At 33.7% G+C, this 22,099-nt stretch overlaps 3 protein-coding genes across 3 annotated transcripts in view; all 3 read right to left on the reverse strand.

Annotated features, from left to right (window-relative positions):
- Window positions 1–1,642: 1,642 nt before the first annotated feature.
- On the reverse strand, window positions 1,643–5,331 carry LOC129003522 (threonine--tRNA ligase 1, cytoplasmic-like). Its single transcript, XM_054431818.1, has 2 exons — window positions 5,328–5,331; window positions 1,643–3,762 (listed from the first exon to the last, which is right to left on the reverse strand). Exons 1-2 carry the CDS (start codon window positions 5,329–5,331, stop codon window positions 1,718–1,720), a joined length of 2,049 nt encoding a protein of 682 aa, XP_054287793.1. The 3' UTR covers window positions 1,643–1,717.
- A 1,379-nt stretch (window positions 5,332–6,710) lies between these two features.
- Window positions 6,711–11,196, reverse strand: LOC129002809 (NADP-dependent malic enzyme-like). Its single transcript, XM_054430884.1, has 2 exons — window positions 11,052–11,196; window positions 6,711–8,713 (listed from the first exon to the last, which is right to left on the reverse strand). The coding sequence occupies exons 1-2, from the start codon at window positions 11,194–11,196 to the stop codon at window positions 6,945–6,947; spliced, it is 1,914 nt and encodes a 637-aa protein (XP_054286859.1). The 3' UTR covers window positions 6,711–6,944.
- A 385-nt stretch (window positions 11,197–11,581) lies between these two features.
- LOC129003523 (facilitated trehalose transporter Tret1-like) overlaps window positions 11,582–22,099 on the reverse strand; it is a 34,943-nt gene continuing 24,425 nt past the window's right edge. The window contains exons 8-11 of the mRNA XM_054431819.1: window positions 20,758–20,901; window positions 19,253–19,664; window positions 12,153–12,221; window positions 11,582–11,592 (exon numbers count right to left, since the gene is read on the reverse strand). Of these exons, the coding sequence (XP_054287794.1) occupies window positions 11,582–11,592; window positions 12,153–12,221; window positions 19,253–19,664; window positions 20,758–20,901 (636 nt within the window). The remainder of the gene's footprint in view (window positions 11,593–12,152; window positions 12,222–19,252; window positions 19,665–20,757; window positions 20,902–22,099) is intronic.

Here is a 22,099-nt window from a genome sequence, read left to right on the forward strand (position 1 = left end):
TGGACACCTGCAGTTGCACTCAATTTAATTTCATGTTGTATTTATTATTAAATATCTTGGTTTTTAGTTTGTAAAACAACACACTTATCGTTATCTTAAACTTATCGTTACTTATCATTAAATGTTGTGAATACCTTTTTAAAAATATTTTTTGGCTTTAGTGACAATCCTTATAATTAAGATTCAGACCCCGCCCTACTCCAATGACTTGGCCGGAGAACATGGCAACACCACCCCTCTTGCCACCATAATACGTGAAGGTGATTTCTACGAAACACTACTCCTCTGTTAACAATGGACGGAATTTTACAAACGATGTGTCAAAATTAAGTATTTTTTGTGTAGACGCCCCCTTTCACCAATTCCTGTAATAAAAGCCCTCGGGCTTTGCCCCACAGGCCATCAAAATACCAATGTATTTCTTATGAAGAAAATGTACTAACCCAGCTGTTTAGTAAATCTTACTTCAGTAGTGGAATTTATCAAAAAGCGTCAAGATATTTTGTGTCGTAATGTAAATGTTGTTGTTAAGTGAATATAAACGAACAACACATGATTTAATATAAAGCAAGTATTGGGTTAGAGAAAGAAATATCAGAATTCAATAATATTTTCTGTAGATTTTTAAAAACCAAATTATTCTCTTCTATATTCTCACCCCGTAGCGAAGCAAGGCCCCTGGGCAGAGCAACTAGTATCTTTTAATGGTTGTTACATAAAATTGGAGCCATTGAAATTATGTATTTTGCATGTGATGATCTGACAACTGAATAAATATTGTGTCTGCTAACTGGCTATCATCTATTTGCCTGTATAGACACAAAATAATTAGTGTAAATCTACAAAACAATTTGAAATCAATTCTTTTGAATTCTTCTCACATCTTTTGGTATATTTTGAGTGTACATAATTTATTTGCTGAATAGTTGTAAAATTGCATGAACAGTAAACTTTCTTTATCTTAACAGTAATTATCTGCATTACCATAAAAATTATCTTGTTATCTAATGAACTGACCCAACTGGATGGATTCCCCATTGCCATCACATGAACTCAAGGGTAAGATTAATGGGGTGGCGCCCTTTAAAAACCAACTTAACCGATAAGGATAGAGTTTTGGATAGCTTTTTAATATTCCTCAAGGCAAACTTTGGCGAATTAAGATTTAGACCCCGCCCTACTCCAATTACTTGGCCGGAGCACATGGCAACACCACCCCTCTTGCCACCATATTACAATGCAGTAGAGAAAGACCTTGTGCTCTGTGCGACAGGAAATATCCTCACAGTGCTCGGCGCTCAAGCTCTTCCTTGCTTGTCACAAGTATATTTCCAGTACAATATACAGTACTAGAGCTAGAGCTGGAAACGCACAGTCGTCCTTCGTGTCCTATAAGCGTGCTTCCTCTCTACCTTAATTACTTCTCTGGTCTCTGTGGTTAATAAGTGTAAAGGGAATCTTAGCAACATGGCTACATTTATAAACACACATTACACTATAAAGGCTCTTGTGAATTATTGGATAAGAAAATTCATACAGAATTCACTTCAAATCAAATGTTTTTTTTTTAAATTCCAAATAAAGTCAAAATGTTGTAGTTTATGGGAGTCACTAAACCTTTTGGGAGAAATGATCTTTGTTAAGCCAAGATCCAATCCATATCTAATTGGGATTGAGTTTGTTTCCGTACTGTTTCTCAAATAAAACAAAATTATGTTTAGTAGAATCGATCCGTTGTATTTTTAACCTCAGTCAAGTGTTGAAACTTTTGTATAATTTCTGGAACAGTGAAGATACCTTTTATATAATTATTTCTAGATCGAACATTCACAGTTTCTGTATTAACCTCTCTTTGTCCAACAGTCAGAATAAAATTATACCCTCCAACTTGAGCATTTTTCAACTTGTTATCAAAGGGTTTGGTTGGATGTTCATTTACTAAACACTCAAAACCGGCGTCAACAAGCTGCTGCCTCACCTCCACTGCATATTTATTGAACTTTGGCACTACTGGTATCACCATAGCCTGATGAGGAGATAACCAGAATGGCCATTTCCCTTCATAAGACTCTGCAAGTATCCCGATCATCCGCTCAACAGAACCTAGCATAGCTTGATGAATTATGACTGGTCGAGACATTTCATTGTTCTGATTTTTATACGATAGGCCAAATCTGATTGGTAGTTGAAAATCAAGTTGGATGGTGGCACACTGATGGCTACGTTGCTGATAATCTTGAATTTTTACATCGATCTTGGGACCGTAAAATGCTCCTTCTCCTGGACTTTCTTTCCAAGGTTCTCCAAATGCATTGAGGCATTCTACAAGTTGGTTCTCGGCTTCGTCCCACAAGGCTTTTTCACCCATAAACTTCTCAGGCCTAGTGGAAAGGAGAAGATGAAAATCTAAACCCAATACTTCGTACACATATTTAAGAAAATCAAGAGCTCTTGTGATCTCTGATTTGATCTGACCAGTGGTGCAGAATATATGGGCATCATCTTGTTGGAACCGGTGTAACCTTGTCATTCCCAAGAGTCCTTCAGAACATTCCTTGCGATGTAGGACCCCAAAATCAGCCAATCTTAGTGGTAACTCTCTCCATGATCTCGGCTTATGGTCAAATATCAAGCAGTGACCAGGACAGTTCATAGGCTTCAACACAAACTTTTCCTCTTCTGCCTCAAATGAAAACATGTTTGATTGATAGTGTTCCAGAAGACCTGAGATCTCCCAGAGTTTGGCTTTAAATAAATTTGGAGTGATAACCTCTTTAAAACCTCTTTTACAATATTCAGATTTCATGAAGTTGACCAGTTTGTTAAAAATATGAGTGCCTTTTGGCAGAAAAAATGGTGAGCCAGGACTCATCTCATCAAAGAAAAATAGCTCTTGATTCCTTCCTATGGAGCGGTGATCTATTTTAATGATATTCTTTTGCCCCTTTTCCCATTGATTCATCTTTTTTTTGTCTGGAAATGAAGTACCACATAACCTTTGAAGTGGTTTTAGTGTGGGGTCTCCTTTCCAATGAGTGACTAGCGTTTTTGTAATCTTGAAGGCTTTTATTTTACCAGTATGTTGAACAAGCGGGCCTTCACAAATGTCAATAAAAGAACCGACACGATACATAGTTACAGTAGGAGTTATCAGTTCATTTATTATTTTACGTTTATACTCGTTAGACTTAAAAAACTTAAAAACATCTTCCTTCCTTACTACCATTCGCTCAAATAGAAGTTGCTCATTTACAATACTCTTTACCATATTTTCAATCTCTGGAAAGTCAAAAAAAGAGATCTTACGGTCAGGAATGTACATGTCATAGCAAAATTCTGTTTCCCCACACAGGTGACTACAGGCCTTTCCTCCATAAACTCTCTCCAAGGCAGCGCCCAGTAACAATGCGCTAGAATTCTGAAACACTTTCTTTGCCCTGGGATCGTTGTATTTGAGAAGAATTAGCTTGCAACTGGATTCAAGAGGTCGGTTGAAATCCCACAGTTTATCGTCCACCATAGCTACAACCCCCTCTCTAGCTAATCCCTTACTAATGTTTCTTGCTACACTGTATGGCGTGGTTCTCCGAGATTTTCCCATTACTTCTTTGCCATCAGGTAATGTTACTATAATTTTTTCTTGAAAACTTCCGCCTCTCTCATTGTTGTATCTGACTTTAAGATTGCACCATGTTATGACTTTCTCTTGAAGAATGGAAGGAGTCAGTTCAGTTTGTTTAGAATTTTCAAGTTTGACTTTACCTATAAACCAGAATGTGTTCTTATTTATTTTAAATGAACAGCAGAATAATTATGTCAAACTATATCATTTATGAGACGATAAAATACAAGACAATACAGTACAATTTGAATTTCTCTTAATAAATGAACAACACTGTTTCAAAGGTCTAAATAGTCTTAAATTCCTAAATAAATATAGCACAACTGAAAAAAAACATTAATAAGATTTAGATTTTAATTGCAATCATTTTCCCTTTTTGTCATTCACAATTTGTAATTAGGCAGAACCGCAGAACTCATCATTTGAAAATTATCTCCCATGAAGCTTTTAACCTTTTGTCTATTAAAATTAATCATGAGTGTAAAATTGAAGTGTAAAGGTAATTTTTACTAGCATAAATTGTACTGAAAACATATCACTACCCAATCTTATATTGGATTTATTTTTAAGTTCCCTCGACACGTAACCAAAGTTATTAAATGTGGTAACTCTCTACATCAAATAAAATAAAATCAAATCAAAAGATCTTTATTCATATTTGTAAATACATGTTTACATGAATAGTGCTGCTTTGTAGAGCATTTCAGACACAATGAAATTAATGGTGAACATTTTTGTTTATCAAAGTTGAAAATTGAATCCTTAAACAATCAACAGCTTATTAAGGGTTCACTAAAGCTGTCGTCCGTTTAAAAAATGAAAAAAATTGACAATCTCACACTGATCAAATCTATTTCTACGAATAGTTACTGGCATTATTGGAGTGTATGTAGCAAGTTCTTGTAATAAATCCACCAAAATATAAGTGTGAAAAGTGCTCCGCCTTATAGAATTTATGTGGTATTCCCAGATTCACGAACAAATGATTAATTATGTTGTTTACCTTTGATTGCCACTGATTATACTGTTGATATAACTACATTCTGTCCCTACATTTTCGTATCAAAATAAAGGTTGTTGAATATTAAGCCATCAACGGAGTACACTGATTACTGATTTCTGTCACATATGCCAATTTCTTAAAAAATAAAATTGATAGGACAACCTATAGTAAGATATAGCATTTTTTCTGTCTCGTCAACTACCTCAGTAATAAAAACTATGGGTCTAAAATAATTTTAGACTGTGTAGCACAATCTGCGAGTAGCTCATTCAACTACTGAGGCTAGCGAATGAAACCAATCAAATCGAGCAATCAGTAAGTCGCCGGGCGATGTCCAAATTGTCGGCAATCTGATCGAAACGCCCCCTACATTGGGCGATAGGTAATATGGTTGCCGGTGATCCAATCGCCATCGACGGGCGACAAAATCGCCTAATGTATGGGGGGCTTAAAACTGACTGAAAACCTACAATATCCAAAAAGTACATGCTAGTTATTCTATACTACTGAGCTTAATTTGAATCCCTTGTAGATCACTTTGAAAATACCTTTGTTCCAAGATATTTTAGCTTTAGAAGATAAATCTGTTGCCTAATCAACCTTTTGAAAAAAGTGCATCTGCATTTCAAATGCGATTTCTACCATGTACCTTGGTATCACGAGTAAGAAGAAACTGTGTGTTTGACTGCGGTTTCGCATTACCCATTACGTGTTTTCCAATTTGAAGATAAATTTCATGAAAACGTTTCTCCATCTTGCACTTAACCCATTTGCCTAGTCATATGATACATGTTAGATAAGGGTGGAAATTAAATATAAATTTTCTTAATATTGATGCAAGTTAATATGATTTCTGATATTTTTTACACACAATCCTTTGTCTGTTAATGCAGAGTTAGATTAAGTTTCATGATTGATTGTTGTCACAGTCATAGCGGTTTAATCTCCTAAAGTTATTTTTGTTACTGAAAATGTGTCAAAGAAGCAGAACTATTAAAGCTTAGGTCTACACAGCACCATCACCAGAACATATTCCGCTTCTTTAGCTGGTTCTTAAATATATGGTTAACATACATTTGCTTTACCATTGTCTCCCAGGAGCACTAAACTAACATGTCAGACATGCCAAAAATTGGATTGTTGTGAAAACACAACCGTTTATTGTTGGCGTTGAGATAAGAACCATTCCCAAACCATCATTATATATAATACGTGAAGGCGATTTCTACAAAACACTACTCCTCCGTTAATAATTGACGGATTTTTACAAAAGAGGTGTCAAAATTAAGTATTTTTTGTATAGACTCCCCCTTTCACAAATTCCTGTAATAAAAGTCTTCGGGCTTTGCCCCACAGGCCATCAAAATCCCAATGTATTTCTTATGAAGAAAAGATTTTGTTTACTTAAACAGACGAATAATTTGTATTAATTACATCTGTTCAAAGTAAACACATGATACACACTAGAGTGTTCGTTTTCAGAGTGAGTTCGTTTTCAGTTTCGATAGATGGAGTGGAGTGATTGATTACGTTATCTTTGGGATGACTCTTAAGTCAACAGAAATTGTGACTGTTATTCGTAAAAAAAAACACCTTTAATATTTTGCAATTGCTCGAATTCGAGCAACAGGTGCACTAGTTTTACTGTTAAATGATCTACTGATTCTTCCTATTTTATTTCCAAAGGTTCCCCCTTTTAAGATTTAAGCCCTAAGAAGATTTAAATGTATCTTTGAGATTAAAAAGATTTAATATGCAATTTAATTGTTTTTCACATTGAAGTTCTATTTTTGCTCTGTGTTTGTACTTCAAATGTTAGTTTACAAAAGAATGAAATAGAAAATATTAGGAATTTTGGTTATTATGTATATACGTGCATGTCATAATTTAAAAGCTAACAATCTTTAATACTTCTGCATAAAAGGTGCTCAGGTATCAATTTTGTAAAGAGAACCATATATAATTTACTTACGAAGTGTAATATATCCATAAAATAGGGTATGGAGGAAATAAATAATCTTTTATAATTATTTATTGTACAATAAATTGTATTAAAATAAATACTTCTTAGGTAAAAGTGTTGTAACATTTATCTTTTTAGTTTCACATTAGATAACAGTCATAGAAACTGCAGGAAAGCTTAATTTATACAATGTTTATCTGTTAAATTTTATTTGGCAGTACTCTCATTTTTAAAAGTAATAATACTATTTTATTAGGAATCTGAGTTGCACAGTTTGGAAAGCAAACATAATGCTAGTCTCATTTGCCGTTGCAATTCTAAATTCTAATAACTGCCACCAAATAATTTTTACATCTTTAATTTTCTGGCCAAGGGAATACAGTATGTGTTGAAGAAGAGTACGTGGTATCATAAAGTTGGTTTCTAACAAAACCTTCTTTATCAGCAGGTTCGGGATATGTGAATGCTATGCCTTTTTGATAAGCATACTCCATAATTTTTGTGGCTATTTTAATTGAGATAATTTTAATATTGGAGAGAGGTGGGTATAAACTGCCTTTCTTCAAATCATCATCTGATACAGCTTCAGCTAATGCTGAAGCAGCAATGAGGAATATTTCGTCACTGATGTGCCTGATGCCTGCACAGATAACACCAAGTGACACACCAGGGAAAATATACGCATTATTTCCTTGGCCAGGTTTGTACTGACAGTCTTTGAAAGATACTGTGCCAAAGGGGGAACCACTAGCAAAAAATGCTCTTCCGTCAGTGTACCTATACGCTTGTTCAGCTGTGCACTCTGCTTTGCAAGTCGGATTACTAAGTGCAAAAATTATAGGATGCTTGTTATTGGCTGCCATTGTTTGAATGATTTCTGGGGTAAAAGCTCCTGACATTGCAGATGCTCCAATAAGTATATTAGGTTTTATTGACTTCACAGCTTCAGAGAGATCTTGAATCGGTTGATGAGACTGTGCAAATTTGGATTTTTGTCCAGTTATTCCACCCTCTGGGCGATCATTGACAATTAATCCTTTTGAGTCAACCAACCAGATCTTTGCTCTGGCATCTTCCTCAGAAATTCCCTCTGCCCTCATGGCCATCACACAAAGCTCTGCAATACCCAGGGAAGCACCTCCTGCGCCCAGCAACAGGATTGTGTTTTCAGAAAGTTTTGTATTGGTAATCTTCAGCGAGGCTAGTATTCCCGCCAAAGCAACAGATGCGGTTCCCTGGATATCGTCATTGAATGTGCAATATTTGTCCCTGTATGTGTCCAAAAGCCTGAAGGAATTTGTGTTGGCAAAGTCTTCAAACTGTATAAGAGTGCTTTGACCGTAACGGCGAACAACAGCTCGCATGAATTCGTCCACGAAATCATCATATAGTTCCCCTGTAATCCTCTTCTGTCTAAGTCCAATGTACAGAGGATCGTCTAGTATGTCTTGGGTGTTTGTTCCAACGTCCAATGTTATGGGGAGACAATGTTGTGGTTTTATACCCGCAAGCGCAGTGTACAAAGCAAGCTTTCCGACTGGAATCCCCATTCCGTAAGCTCCTAAATCTCCTAAGCCCAAAATACGCTCTCCGTCGGTCACAACAATCGCTCTGACATCTGATTCTGGCCAGTTTTTCAAAACATCGTAAATGTGGCCTTTATCATGAATCGATATGTAGAGTCCTTTTGGCCGACGGTAGATCAAGCCGTATTTCTGGCATGCCAAACCAACTGTGGGAGTATAAACTACTGGCATCAATGTTTCTACATTTTCTGAGAGAAAACGATAGAACAGTTTTTCATTTCTGTCCTGTAAATCCATGAGATATACGTATTTGTCGAGATTGTCCTTGTACCTTTCAATGTTGAGTCGACACAAGTTCAACTGTTCCTCTTGTGAATAAATGCGAGGAGGTAGAAGTCCATGGATTCCCAGCGTCTGTCGTTCCCTCAGTGTGAAGGCCAAGTCTTTGTTGAGTTGAGCGTCCTTCAGATGGTCAAGTCCTCGCACCAGATTGGAGGATAAACTATCCTTGTGTCCTTTACTAAACTGCCTCTGTCCCAGGCGATGCCCAGACTCATCAATACTCAAATACTGATTGTCATTAGGTGTGGCTCCAGTCCCTGTACATTGGCAACGATTTGTCATCGGACGGAACTGCAGGTTTAATCAATAAATTACCCCATAAAGGTGAAAATGGATATTAAAATGTATATGAGTGTTATATGTGTAGTTTAAAAACATAAAAATTACATAAAACTTAAAAATTCAACTAATAAGACATATAACTCAATTTTATTGAAAGAAATTTTGTACTACTCTTCCAATCTCTTTGATAACTTAATAATAATGTGGGCAAGTTTGTCTGCAAAATGGTAATGATAAACATTTTCTGTTTTGAAAACTAAACAAATGTTTAAAAAGTTAATCATGCATTAAGATGTAATGGAAAGGAATAACTAGGGAGAATTTGTTGTGTTTCATTGATAAACTTGGACAACATAGGAATTTCCAAATCTTATTATTTCCTGAACTTTTAAAGTAATAGCTTTGACTATTGATACAACTATTGATACTTCCTGTATCCAATAGTCAATGGTATTAGTCAACAACATTCTTCAACACTCATAGATTTGGATTCTGACAGAATTATTAAATTTAGTTTCCAACAAATATCCTACCATGAGTATATTTTACAGCAATTTAAAGAAACGTTTTCAAACATTTATTTATGACGAAGCTATAGTAGATGTCTGGAGATGCCACTGTGTTGACAAATCATGTCACAAATTAGCCACGAATAGGAATGCTAGGGATTGGTGTTAAATATTTGCATTTATGCGATCTTGTTTGTAGCTGAGTTGCTACCGGTTTCAACTCACATTGGAGTCATCTTCAGGCAGTTAGATGTCTTCTCGCTTCATTCGAAGGTCGTCAATAGATAATAAATAAATAAACAAAACACAAACACGTACACGGACATGAATAAGAACATTTAAGGCCTTGTATCATGTTGATTCTGACCGGCAGTCTAGACATAACTTTCGCCCGATCATGTCGTGTCGTGTCCCGTAGGCCTACCGTTTTCAGTATTTTATAGCCTTAAATGTTGTTATTCATGTCCGTGTACGTGTTTGTGTTTTGTTTATTTATTTATTATCTATTGACGGCCTTCGAATGAAGCGAGAAGACATCTAACTGCCTGAAGATGACTCCAATGGGAGTTGAAACCGGTGCAACTCAGCTACAAACAAGATCGCATAAATGCAGGTATTTTACACCAATTTATAGTATTTAAATGTGATCAGGAGGCTAAAATTCAATATAATGAATGCTAGGGTTTTAAAGTACAATGTACTCCATCCCTTAGTACAAATGGTGGCCAAAGTCTCGCAACTCTATTCTTCAGTCCAGTTTTATATTAGAGGTTAAAACATTGTCAATGTCACCTGTTTCACCAACTGTGCTTAATTTATTTGTGAAATGTATCTATTGTATGAAAATAAACTACTTGACTTGTTGTTTGTGGATGTCATAGAGTACAAGGGTTGTACTCTAACCCTTATACTCTAGTTTTTTAGGATTTTTTGAGAGGATAGCAGACTTATCTGAATGGGAAAGAGTCAAAACTAGCTTAATATTAACTTTAATATTATTTTTGCTGATTCTTCTATATTTCTTCACATAACCTTAAATTTGTAGTTGTGTTGGCTGTTAGTGTACATTTATTATATATATTTTCTCAAATCTGTATGTGGTGAATATTTTTTTTATTTTTTTGTACCATGGGTCAAAAAAGTCTTCGTTTTGAACTTAAAAAATGATCTCGAGGTGGCAAAACCTCAATTTTGGTCATAGGTTCAAAATATAGCCTACTATTATGTATATGATGCACATTTGTGTCTATTGGGCCATTTTGGACTCTTTCCCATCCAGGTAAGCCTGCTATCCTATAAAAAAAATCCTGACTTGTTTCCTTGATTTTTCAACTCTACCACACGTATGTACACATAAACAAAACGGCTCTGTGACAAAAGCTAAGCATATTGTCCACATCACTTTAACTACAACGTACAGAATCAGTGAGCTTTGTGATATGACTTTTTCATTGTTCATTATTGTTTATTGGTCTGCAAGAATAGTGGAAAATGAAATGAGTGAGTTTTGTGGAGGGAGATCCCCCCATATAGTCGCTCTCTTTTTTTTACTTGATAAGAGAATCTACGTCTTGTGGACCTATGAACCACTGGACCCAAGAAACACATATTGTGAATGACTGTTGGGGATTGGCAAGATGTTAACCCTAGACTCCAGAGCTGAAGTCCCACATTACACTTAACTGAGCCCTCTAGTAAATCTTTTACCATTATTGAGATTAGTACTGTAACATAGTAATTTTAGTTAACTATAGTTTTCCTGTTCTAACAAAAGTATCCTGTTTTATGTAAAAAAAACCCTCACCTTCAATTTTATCTGATCCTTCTGTTTGTTTATCTACAATTTCGTAACTGGGACCTGATTTTGACGATGTCCAATCTTTTCTAAATTCAACAAATGCTTCGTTATTCAAAATATTTTCTTTTGTGGAATTTGTCTTGCCATCCATAAACTTATCATTGTGGTTATTATTTATATCATGTCCCCCAGTCGAGTTTTCTGATTGGTTTTTCAGTCTTGTATTTAGGTTATTTATTACTTCTTTTTTATATGTGGCTTGACTTTTGGAATTTCCCTCAGAGCCTGGTGTAAACATGAACAGTTTGTTAAAAATAATATTTCAGTCAGCAAAATTAAATTATTTGAAAATAGGTATAGATATGGATGGTATTCAATATAAAATCAATATGATTGTAATGAATTATAAATTACTAGCTGTAGTACCCGTGCTTTGCAACGGGAAGAGGACACAAAATAGAAACATTTTAATCTTTAAATCTGTTGCATATAATAGTTACACATCCGCCAACGCTTTTAGAAACAAAATTAAACTTTTATGGCTTTGCTAAAAAAATCAAACGATTAGCAAAGAGACACAACATCTACTTGTAGTGTTAGACTGAGATTAGCAGTGAATATTTCAGGCCTACAGTAAATTTGACAACAAAAACAAATTTTTGGAAAAATATTCATTTTAATTATGAGAAAAACTGTGGAAAATACATGTTAAAACACCAATTCTCATGAACATTATTAATTACAAATTTTCTTTTTACAGGCAAAAGAAGGAATGTTTATAAATATTTAACAAGTAGTTTAGTGTTTTTTTCTGTTTGTCTAACTTCAAAACTACGGGTACTGTGTTCTTATATAAAATATACAGTATTTGTTTCAGAAACAATAATTGTTAACTGTTCTATTCGCTATTTATATGTCATCCATAATCTTAACAAATCAATACACAAACAAATGTGTAACTAATACTAAAGCGGAAGATTTTGAATAGCTTTCCTATCTAGCATTATTCGACAACTAACATATAACAAAACAAGCATTAGATGTTACAATGGTATTAGAAAGTTTATGATCTATTCATATTTTATCAATGGTTAAAGGTTTACTTACCCTGAAATGGATCGCCAAAAGTTATTCCACTCTCACTGAAGCCATTTGTTGTCAGATCTTTGTTAATTCCTGGAAAAAGATAGTTTAAGCTATAAACGTAAGCAATAAAGTAAAAAAATATCAATTAATTAGAGTACTTATTAATTAGATTAGATTTCTATTTGACACTGTCACATGACGGCAGATGAGTGTTAAATTAATTAGATAACAGCTGTGTTACTGACTAAGATCAGCTGGTCAGTCAGGATCATTAAAGTCTCATTTGTCCAGATTCAAACCATCAAAGAGTTTGATTTTATTTCAGATTCAAACTGGCAAACTTCTGTTCTGATTACTGGATCACGAACTTTAAAAAATCAATATTGACTTAGTTTTAACACAGCTTTGGAATATTGTTGAAAATTATCCATACTTTTTTAATGCAGTTGGTATTTTTCATCGGCAAACAGTTCTAAAGGTGTGAAATACAGTATTAGCCAAAATAAACAGTACTGAAACTGAATCAGCTGTAGTTGCCTTCTCGATCAGCTGATTCAATAGGTGATTGTTGCCACGGCTTTGCGTTCATTACTTCTTTCTTATTTGAGGTTAGTTTTTGTTAACATGGTGCTAACAACTTTAGAAAAAACTTTTATCGTAGAGCATTATTTTCGCTCATACGAAATTGGACGTGCGGGTGGTCCAAGCTTGTCACACACTGCTTTACGTTTTCAGGAACATTTCCACAAAAACCCGCCTAGTAATGCTGTGATTCTTAGTGTTGTCGAAAAATTTCGAAGAACTGGTAGTGTTTTGACACAGCGAAAGGGCTTTTCAGGTCGCCCAGTTACTGTCTGTACAAATGAAAACCACGGAAGAGTGTTGCAGCAAGTGTTACAGTCACCTAAAAGAAGTATAATGCGAGCTTCTCTTAAACTGAATATTAGCAATACGTCAATGAGAAGAATGTTCAAAAATATTGGTGGTTTTCCCTACAGGATACAAACTGGACAACCATTGGATCGTATAAACAAACTAGCCAGAGTTCAGTACTGTTTATTTTGGCTAATACTGTAAAATTACTGTACTTCAGAAATTTTACAGATTTTTCACATCTTTGTTTGCAATTTATACTCTTAAATAAAATAGAAATATTTAATACTACAAATAAGCCAATTTATTATCTGTTGATTCCTGATTGACTTTGACGAATTATACAATCAGAACAGTGTTCTAAGACTGTAAACTACAATTAAACGATGATTGCAAATCATAAATAAATAAAATGAATGGCCTCCATAAATCAAAAGTATATGAAATGAATTACCAAACCTCCTTTATTTAAATCGTCCTGAAATCCTCCTGATGCACCACTTTCACCAGGCATACTAAAGCTGTGGTTTAATGTATGTTTTCCTGCATATGTTGGTATCATTGGTGCATAGATTCCCACTGCATTAGAGCCAGCACTTTCCCCAATGTAGTGATGAGATGGGATGTCCCTAGAATCTTGAAGTCACACATAGGTTTAGGATTCAAACAATTTATATACGGTACATATATAAGTCTAAAAGCACGATGCAAGTAAGAATTATCAGATTTTGATGAAATTCGGAACAATCATGTGTTAAGGGTTTCGCGAAGCAGAACAATTTTATTGGCTGAAAATTATTTTCCAGTTTTTGGCCCTCAAAACAAAAATTAATTTTGAAACCACCTTGTAGAGCTTGAAAATAAATAATTTTGTTATTGAATGAAGTTTTGTTGTACAAAATACTTACAGAGAAAAGAAAAAAGAAATTAATTGATTAATTCCTATGTTACTTTTATGGTGAGTAAAAATAGATTGGGGTGGTTTAAGTAGATTGCTTTACAAAAGAATAAAATCTGAGAATTTGTAATATTTCACATCCAACTATTAACATTTTACTAGAAAAAAGAAAAACACTTCCTTCTCTGTAGCAGCGAACCTAAGCACTCATCAAACCTATTGTTAATTAAATAGGAAATAAATCTAACTTCTATAAGATAGTATTTTAGTAAAAATCCAATAAGTGAAACGGAAATTAGCTTAGTCTGCAGGTTTTCTGCATCTGGAATATCTTACAGTTGAACTTTCTATGGCGAATAGCTAATAGAATAATAGAAATATCAACATTGCTATCAAACTTTATTGCAAAAAAGAATTCATTCATTGGTTCTGTCATTATTTTGCGACATAACTGCATCAATTGAAAGATTTTTATTTTGAAAGAAGTAAAAAAGTCATAAATTGTTTTAATTTTTAACTTAATATCAGTTAAATAATACTTAAAAGACAAATAGTTTGATAGTTAACAGTAAAATATCTTACCTGCTACTGGAAAATTCCCCATGTTTCTGTGGTTAGTTCCTTATAACCTATGTTCCTAAAAGATAAATAAACTACCTACTATTTAATGTAAAAGAGGTGTTTTTAGATTCATTTTGAACAATGTCTTATTGTTAAGTAGTGTACTAGCCCAGATTTACATACTTCTAATTCTATCTATGTGGGAACATGAATAAGTATGATATAATAATGATTAACATTTTCACTTAGTAAGTTGATAACACTGATAGTATCTTAACTTAGGGTTATCTGTTAGCGGATGTTGATTGTGTTGGTCATTGTCTTTTGAATTTAAGTAACATTTTGTTATTTATTTAGTGGTGATGTTTTTAAACAGAAAAAAATGTTTCATTCATACTGTATCACCCTTTTTGGTGACAGAATAAAATGATCTTTTGTTGCTTTTACTATACTGTGCATAAACTTAAAGAGTTACAGTATAAATAGTACATTTCACTAGGCCTACTAGTCCAGAAAGTGATCCAGTTTGGGGCAAAAGAAAGGGGCTTACGAGAAGCAAAGTAAAGCCCAGTAAACAACTAACCCCTGAAATGGATCTTTCATGACGAGTTGTGAACGACATTTTTCATCTTGATGAAAAAAACCAAAATTCATGTTTTCGGCCCTGGACTATATTGTTATGACAACCATAGGGTTTTTACATACCTCCGTCAAATAGTCCAAAGAATGATTTTGCTCATCAGCTTACGTATTTAGTTGCGAAGACAACATTTTCAAAGCTTGCAACTCGTCAAAAACACATTTAAAACACGGACACGAACACAGAAAACATTAATACGGTACAAATACACAATAAACATTCAGATAGCGCTATTATAATGTTTATCGTGTATTCGTACCGTATTAATGTTTTCTGTGTTCGTGTCCGTGTTTTAAATGTGTTTTTGACGAGTTGCAATCTTTGAAAATGTTGTCTTCGCAATGAAACATGTAAGCTGATGAGCAATATCATTCCTTGGGCAATTTGACTTAGGTATGTAAAAACCCTATGATTGTCAAAAAAAAAACCACACAAAACTCAATGTTGAGCCCTGTGGCACACCACACGAATTTAGTTCATTGAAGCATTACTGTTTGACTGTGTTGATCATGGCATCTTACTGCGCAAACTGCAGTATTACGGGGTCCATGGTGGTGCGCTCAGTCTCTTTGAGACCTACCTCGCGGACAGAAGGCAGGTGGTTTGCATAGGAGGAGAGACTTCCTCTATTGCTACTAGCAACTGTGGCGTTCCCCAGGGGTCTGTACTTGGCCCTCTATTGTTTCTTATTGCTGTGAATGATCTACCTTGTAACTTAAATGGAAATATTTTTCAATATGCAGATGATACGACCATGCTTAATATTGGTAGAGATATATCTAACCTCAGAAATTCTGTGGTTCATGGTATGAATAGGGCCACAGAATGGTTTGCTGCCAACAGCTTTCTTTTAAATAAGGACAAAACCTTGGACCTAATTTTTAGTCTTAGGGAACTTCCATATACTATAGTGTCTAACAGTCATGTAAAATTTCTTGGTGTTACATTGGATCAAAAATTGTCTTGGGAGCCTCATATAAACCAACTTTGTACTAGGATGAGTCGATTAAAGTGCCTCTTTAGAAAATTAAGATGTGTAATCCCAATAGATTGTCTGTTAAATGTTTACTATGGCCTCTTCCAATCATCAGTAAGCTATGGAATAATTTTTTGGGGAAATAGCCCACATGTAAAAACGGTTCTTGTAATTCAGAAAAAGATTCTAAGAATAATAGCCAAAGTAGATGTTATTGAACACCATAAACCAATTTTTATTGATTTTAAAATTCTCACTGTTGTTAACTTGTATATTTTTAATTTATTGTTAACTAGTTTTAAGAATTTAAATGCTTTCAACTGCCGTAAAGATGTCCACCAGCACAATACTCGATTCAGAGATAAACTTGACATTCCCTATGTTAGACTGGAGAAATCTAAGAAAAGCTATGAAATAGTGGGCATGCAATGTATTCTACTTTTATGTTCTCTCTCCCATATAATTCTTTTAAACATAAAATGTTCCAATGACTAGCTGTTAATCCTTTTTACGAACTCAAAGACTTTTTAGACCTTCCTTCGTCAAAGTTATGTTTTTAGTTGTCATTGTCTAACTTTTATGCCTTCACCTAATGCCTTGTAGTACAACCTGTCTAATTTTGTAATGTTTTGCTAACTTTTAAATGGTTTTTTTTACTTCTCGATAGTGATAAACTCTGTGATATTAGTTTAAGACCAATAACTAAATAACTTAAAATGCATTATTTTTTCGTAGACTTCAAAGAATACTTTGTAACTTACTTCTCAATTTGACAACTGCTCTGCATGAAAAATGTTTTGACTCTTCCAATGCATTTGTAATATGTCTACTGGAAATAAACATGTCTTATGTCTTATTATTATGCGCCTAATTGTTACAGAGAAAATTTGAAAAAATGGTAAATTTTAAATTCTTATGTTATTTTTATGGATAATAAGTAAACTGTTGTAGTTTTGTTGCTTGTTTTGTTTATGAACTTATTTTGATCAAATTTGGGAAATGCATTTATTTCATACTAAACTATTAACATAAAAAAAAACACTTTTCTACCCTCCCTTTTGCAGAAAACCGTGCTCTTTAAACTAATTTTATTTAAATAGGGAATAAAAATGTCATATTTTTAAGGAGGCATTTTAGTGTAAATCCAATCAGGCAAATGGAAATTTGCTTAGTCTCGCAGGTTTGCTGCGGCGGGGGTATTTTATCTATTTAATCACAATAACAAGAATTCAATTCGGTCAGTTCCAACCTTCATTTTTAACTCCAGTATTGTAATTTAAACCTAAAGGAAACACATTGAGGAAACAAACATATATGTAATGGCTAAATACATTAATTTGGAAAGCAAGTTATAAATTCTCAAGAGTTTTGTTTAGTATTATAGAAGAATTTATTTGTAAAATAAGAAAACAATGATTTTTTAAATCTGACAAACAATATTTTTTTAGAGGAGGGTGTATCTTAAAAATATGTAAATCAAATTCCAAACCAGTTTTAAAAATTCAAAAATAAAAGTACAAATATATCACTAAATAAATATATATATCACTAAATAAATCTGGATTGCAGAGAAAAGTGGGAAACAGAAAAGTAGTTTTATATTGTCAAAGGTCTTTATTAGTTAGTGTCTTAATGTATATATATATATACAGTATACAGGGTGAGTTTTAATTCCCCCACCCAACTTTTTTCTATATTTTTTCAAATATCAATCCCAGACCACTTCCAAACATTGTTGGGTAGTAAGTACTTCATTTTGACAAGGTGGTCATTTCCGGCCGCCATCTTGGATTTACAATGTTTTGTTGAGGATTCAAACGTGCTCGCCATATTGGATGCAAAATATTTGTTTCAAATGTAAAGGTGGAGTTGTGACCCATTATTTCAAACTAAAATTTTACCCTGATTACAATGCCACAAACTGTTTAAAAAAATCTTGATCCATTCCAAAGTTATGAGGGCTTTTCAAAACTTTATTTTTAGCCCATTTTAACATTGTGCATTTACAAACTAAGACCATAATCTCAAAATGGTGATAGATAAAGATAAGGATACACTACCAGTCATTGTTGACCTATTTTCACTTGGTTATGACGGATGTATTTTTTCGGCCGCCATCTTGGATCTACCATTTTGAAGTGTGATAAATTATTTTAAATATGAAGGGGGGTTGTGACCCATCATCTCGAATTACTTTTTTAAGCTAAACTCAATGCCGCAATCCATTTTTCGTTATCAAGTTTTATTTGTGAAATATTGCAATTTTATTGTAAAAAATGTCAATAGTTCAAAATCAAAATATCAAATGAAAAACGGGTCATGGAATTGAGTTCAGCTTAAAAAGGTAATTCGAAATGATGGGTCACAACACCCTCTTCATATTTAAAATAATTTATCACGTTTCAAAATGGCGGATCCAAGATGGCGGCCGAAAAAAATAAATCTGTCATAACCAAGTGAAAATAGGTCTACAATGACTAGTAGTGTATACTTATCTTTATCTAGCACTATTTTAAGATTATGGTCTTAGTTTGTAAATGCACAATTTTAAAATGGGCTAAAAATAAAGTTTTGAAAAGCCCTCATAACTTTGGAACGGATCAAGATTTTTTAAAACGGTTTGTGGCATTGTAATCAAGGTAAAAATTTAGTTTGAAATAATGGGTCACAACTCCACCTTTACATTTGAAAAAAATATTTTGCATCCAATATGGCGGATCCAAGATGGCGGCCGGAAATGACCAACCTGTCAAAATGAAGTACTTACTACCCAACAATGTTTGGAAGTGGTCTGGGATTGATATTTGAAAAAATGTAGAAAAAAGTTGGGGGGACAAATAAAACTCACCCTGTATATATAGCCTATATGGTTTCTAAAAAGTCACAGACACAAACGTTATGGGAGAATGTTTCATTGGACAAGTATAAAATTAAAATATTATGACAACAGACCAGTGTGAGTATCTGTTAAAAACATTCAGGCACAGATACCCCAAAGAATCTCTTGAATGATTTGTTTGTGTATAGACTTGGGCTATAACATAATACTGTAATTTACTATTCTCCCAACTCCTTTACAATTTGTTCTAAAGGTTTGTTTTTTGTCTCAATAACAAAAAAATGTGCAAACAAAATACCTACAAAAGTGCAGGTTGTACAGATAAAGAAAAGACCTCCTCTGCCGATCGCTAAACTTATTACTTCAAAATAAAATGTGACTATAAAGAGTGAAAAAGAACTGAGACAAAAAACGACTGAAAGAGCATGGGTTGCGATATTTCTTGGAAACGTTTCACCAAAAAGTACTGTCGGAACGGGTCCGAACCCCAAAGAAAATGAGATTACAAAGATACAAATAATAACTAGGGGTAACCAAGCAATTGACGAAAGGTCGTAATTTCTATCTTTGAGGAAGAAGAAGAGGCCAAGAAAGAACGTAGAAGTAGCCATTCCTGCTCCAGAGATGAACAATAGAGGTCGACGACCGAGCTTGTCAATCACCGTAGAGGACACCATAGTGAATACAAGGTTTAAGGAGCCTAGAAGAATAGTCTGTATGTTGGGGCTCAAGGAAAAACCAGCCTCCTGCAAGAATTTGAAATAAATTAAATGAAAAAAGTGTCATTGTTGTAAAAGAATAAACAACACAAACATATTAACATTTTTACCTAGGACCTAGACAGGTTCTTTTCAATACATTAAAATTATCAGGGTTATTAAGTACTGGTTCCATGGCTATGGCAAAAGTACCTCCATACTTTGTATGGCAACACATTGAGCATCTAGGACAAAGGTTTATAAAGTTTTACAATTTATAATGATAATAATCTAATGATAATTTATCTTTATGTAAAACCTACAAAAAAACAAATATCTGGTTAACAAAGCGATTTAAAAATAGTTATTTGTGCATTTTGCAATTTGCACTCGAGTTGCACATTATATTTTTCCCCCAATTACCATAAAACAAATAAATTGGTAAAGAAACGTGACTTCACGTTGCAAATCTGGAGTGAGACAATGTTAACATTGTCTGACTGATGAGCAAATTGGCCAAATTCTCAAATCAGTGAGAGAACATGTTCATTGTTAGGTAACTGTAGGAAAAAGTCATTCTTGATTTCCTCTTTATTTTGACCCATAGAACCATTCCCCGAAGTTTGGCTGTTTACTTAAACGGGACAACCTGTGTATGGATTTCTGTCTTTATGATGTTGTGTGTACATTTTTTACTGATGATATAGCTTTTTATTGACTGGCTCACTGACATTTTACAACAATTAGGTTTTCTCTCTCTGCTCTCATATTTTTCATAATTTTGAGTTTCATGGGGTCCGTCCCTGAGCAGTTTTTTTTTTTGAATAATTGAATAGTTTTCTAAAGTTTTTAGGAAAAAGCATTTAGCTTGGATTAAATAAGTATATATGATGGAGAGGACACAGCTAACTCACCTGATGAAAGTTGCAGACGAGTCAAAGAACACATAAAAACACACACATAATAATACTTGATATTTCACCTCTTTCAGAGGCTTCTTCAGAGTATTATTTGAAGGCCATTAGGCCTAGAAGGCAGTTACAGAAACAACAGTTTAAAGTAAATAATATGGCCTGTTTAAAGAGTTTAAAAAATATAGTATTCTTTGAGTATTGTAGATTTATCAAGCTTGTCAACTTACGTGAAATATTTTGGTATTGTAGTATATGATACCAGGCATACCACTAAACTGCCGGATTAACACAAGTCCTAAACAGATGACCAATCCTTTTTTGGCAGCTTTGGTGGAAAAGGCTTCAATGAATTTCAGTTTGGCTGCTTTCATCTAATAAGAAAACAATTATTATTTGTAACGTTATTAATTCTTAAAAAAAGATTATAGATAACTTTAAGAGCAGTATTATTACTTTCTCCCCCTATAGATAGTGTATAAAGAAAAAAATTGAGAAAGTATATTGTTTTTGTCAAAATTGTTCTGTTTGAGTTTTAGGGGAAAATGTAATAGTTGGGTCTCCCTGAATCCAAAAAAGTCGTTTTGTGTGTGTGTTTGTAGATGTGTACAGAGACTACTTAATTCTATACTGTGGACAAGGTACGATTTTGATTAAATTTGTTATGTTGGTATTAATCTTCGGTATCCCTGGAGTTTTTTAATTTCTTGGAAATTGCTAATTTTAATTGTAAGGTTTTTATAAAATAATGTAAAAATCAGATTTTTACAAAAAAACTGCTTGAAATTATTTTACTTAAAATGGTTTACAATACCTGCATATAGTAATCCTTTGTTGCTGATTTTGGCAACTAGTTTTGGTTCTTCTGAACCATCATCAGGCCTCAAGGTAATCACTTCATTCGAAGAGCGTTAACAAACAGAGTTTTTTTCAATTATCAATTATCAATTAGTTAAGATGGGGACGCCACTATGTGCGTATTTTAACCCAAATATGAGTGAAGGATGAGTGTAGGATGAGTGGCGCGATCTTGTAGTCTTGTTAGTGACTAAGGCCGACATGTTCCTTAGACACAGCTGTTTTTTTTTTTTTTTTTTTTTTCATAAACAAAGCTTGCTGCAAAAGCCAGGAAAAATTGGCTTGTCTGCAGCTCATAGAGATAAACTTGTTCTAGATAACAATGTACTTTGTCCCTTGGTCAGTCTTCTCCATATTACACTCTGGTTTTCCTTGTTTCTTGTCAAGATCTGCTATTTGTTGTTTTGACTTATTCTCTACCTTTCTATATAAGACTAGCTTGCTTTAAAAACAACTTGAAACAATTATCTTAAATAAATAAAATATATAACAATAAATAACATGCATTAAATACTTCTCAACTTTAACAATAATATAATGAAATAATTTTTTAACAATACAACAATACATAACTAAATAAATAATTAAATAATTTATAATAACAACAATATTAAACCAGTTTTAATGGATTCCTTGAGATGACAATACTAAAATAAATAACGTGCATTAAATGATTTTAACTTTAACAATAATATAAAAAGAAAGTAATGTAAT

The sequence above is a fragment of the Macrosteles quadrilineatus genome, unplaced genomic scaffold (genome assembly GCF_028750875.1).
Source record: "Macrosteles quadrilineatus isolate MER2022 unplaced genomic scaffold, UCM_ALF_1.0 Scaffold_9__3_contigs__length_116548681, whole genome shotgun sequence".
NCBI lineage: Eukaryota > Metazoa > Arthropoda > Insecta > Hemiptera > Cicadellidae > Macrosteles > Macrosteles quadrilineatus.

Bases quoted from the DNA above. Each gene is read 5' to 3' on its own strand.
- LOC129002809 (XM_054430884.1), bottom strand. From the start codon at position 11,196: ATGGATGGCAAGACAAATTCCACAAAAGAAAATATTTTGAATAACGAA. The intron at 8,714-11,051 runs GTGAGGGTTTTT...GCCAATGTACAG, and splicing joins AGGATCAGATAAAATTGAAG to GGACTGGAGCCACACCTAAT.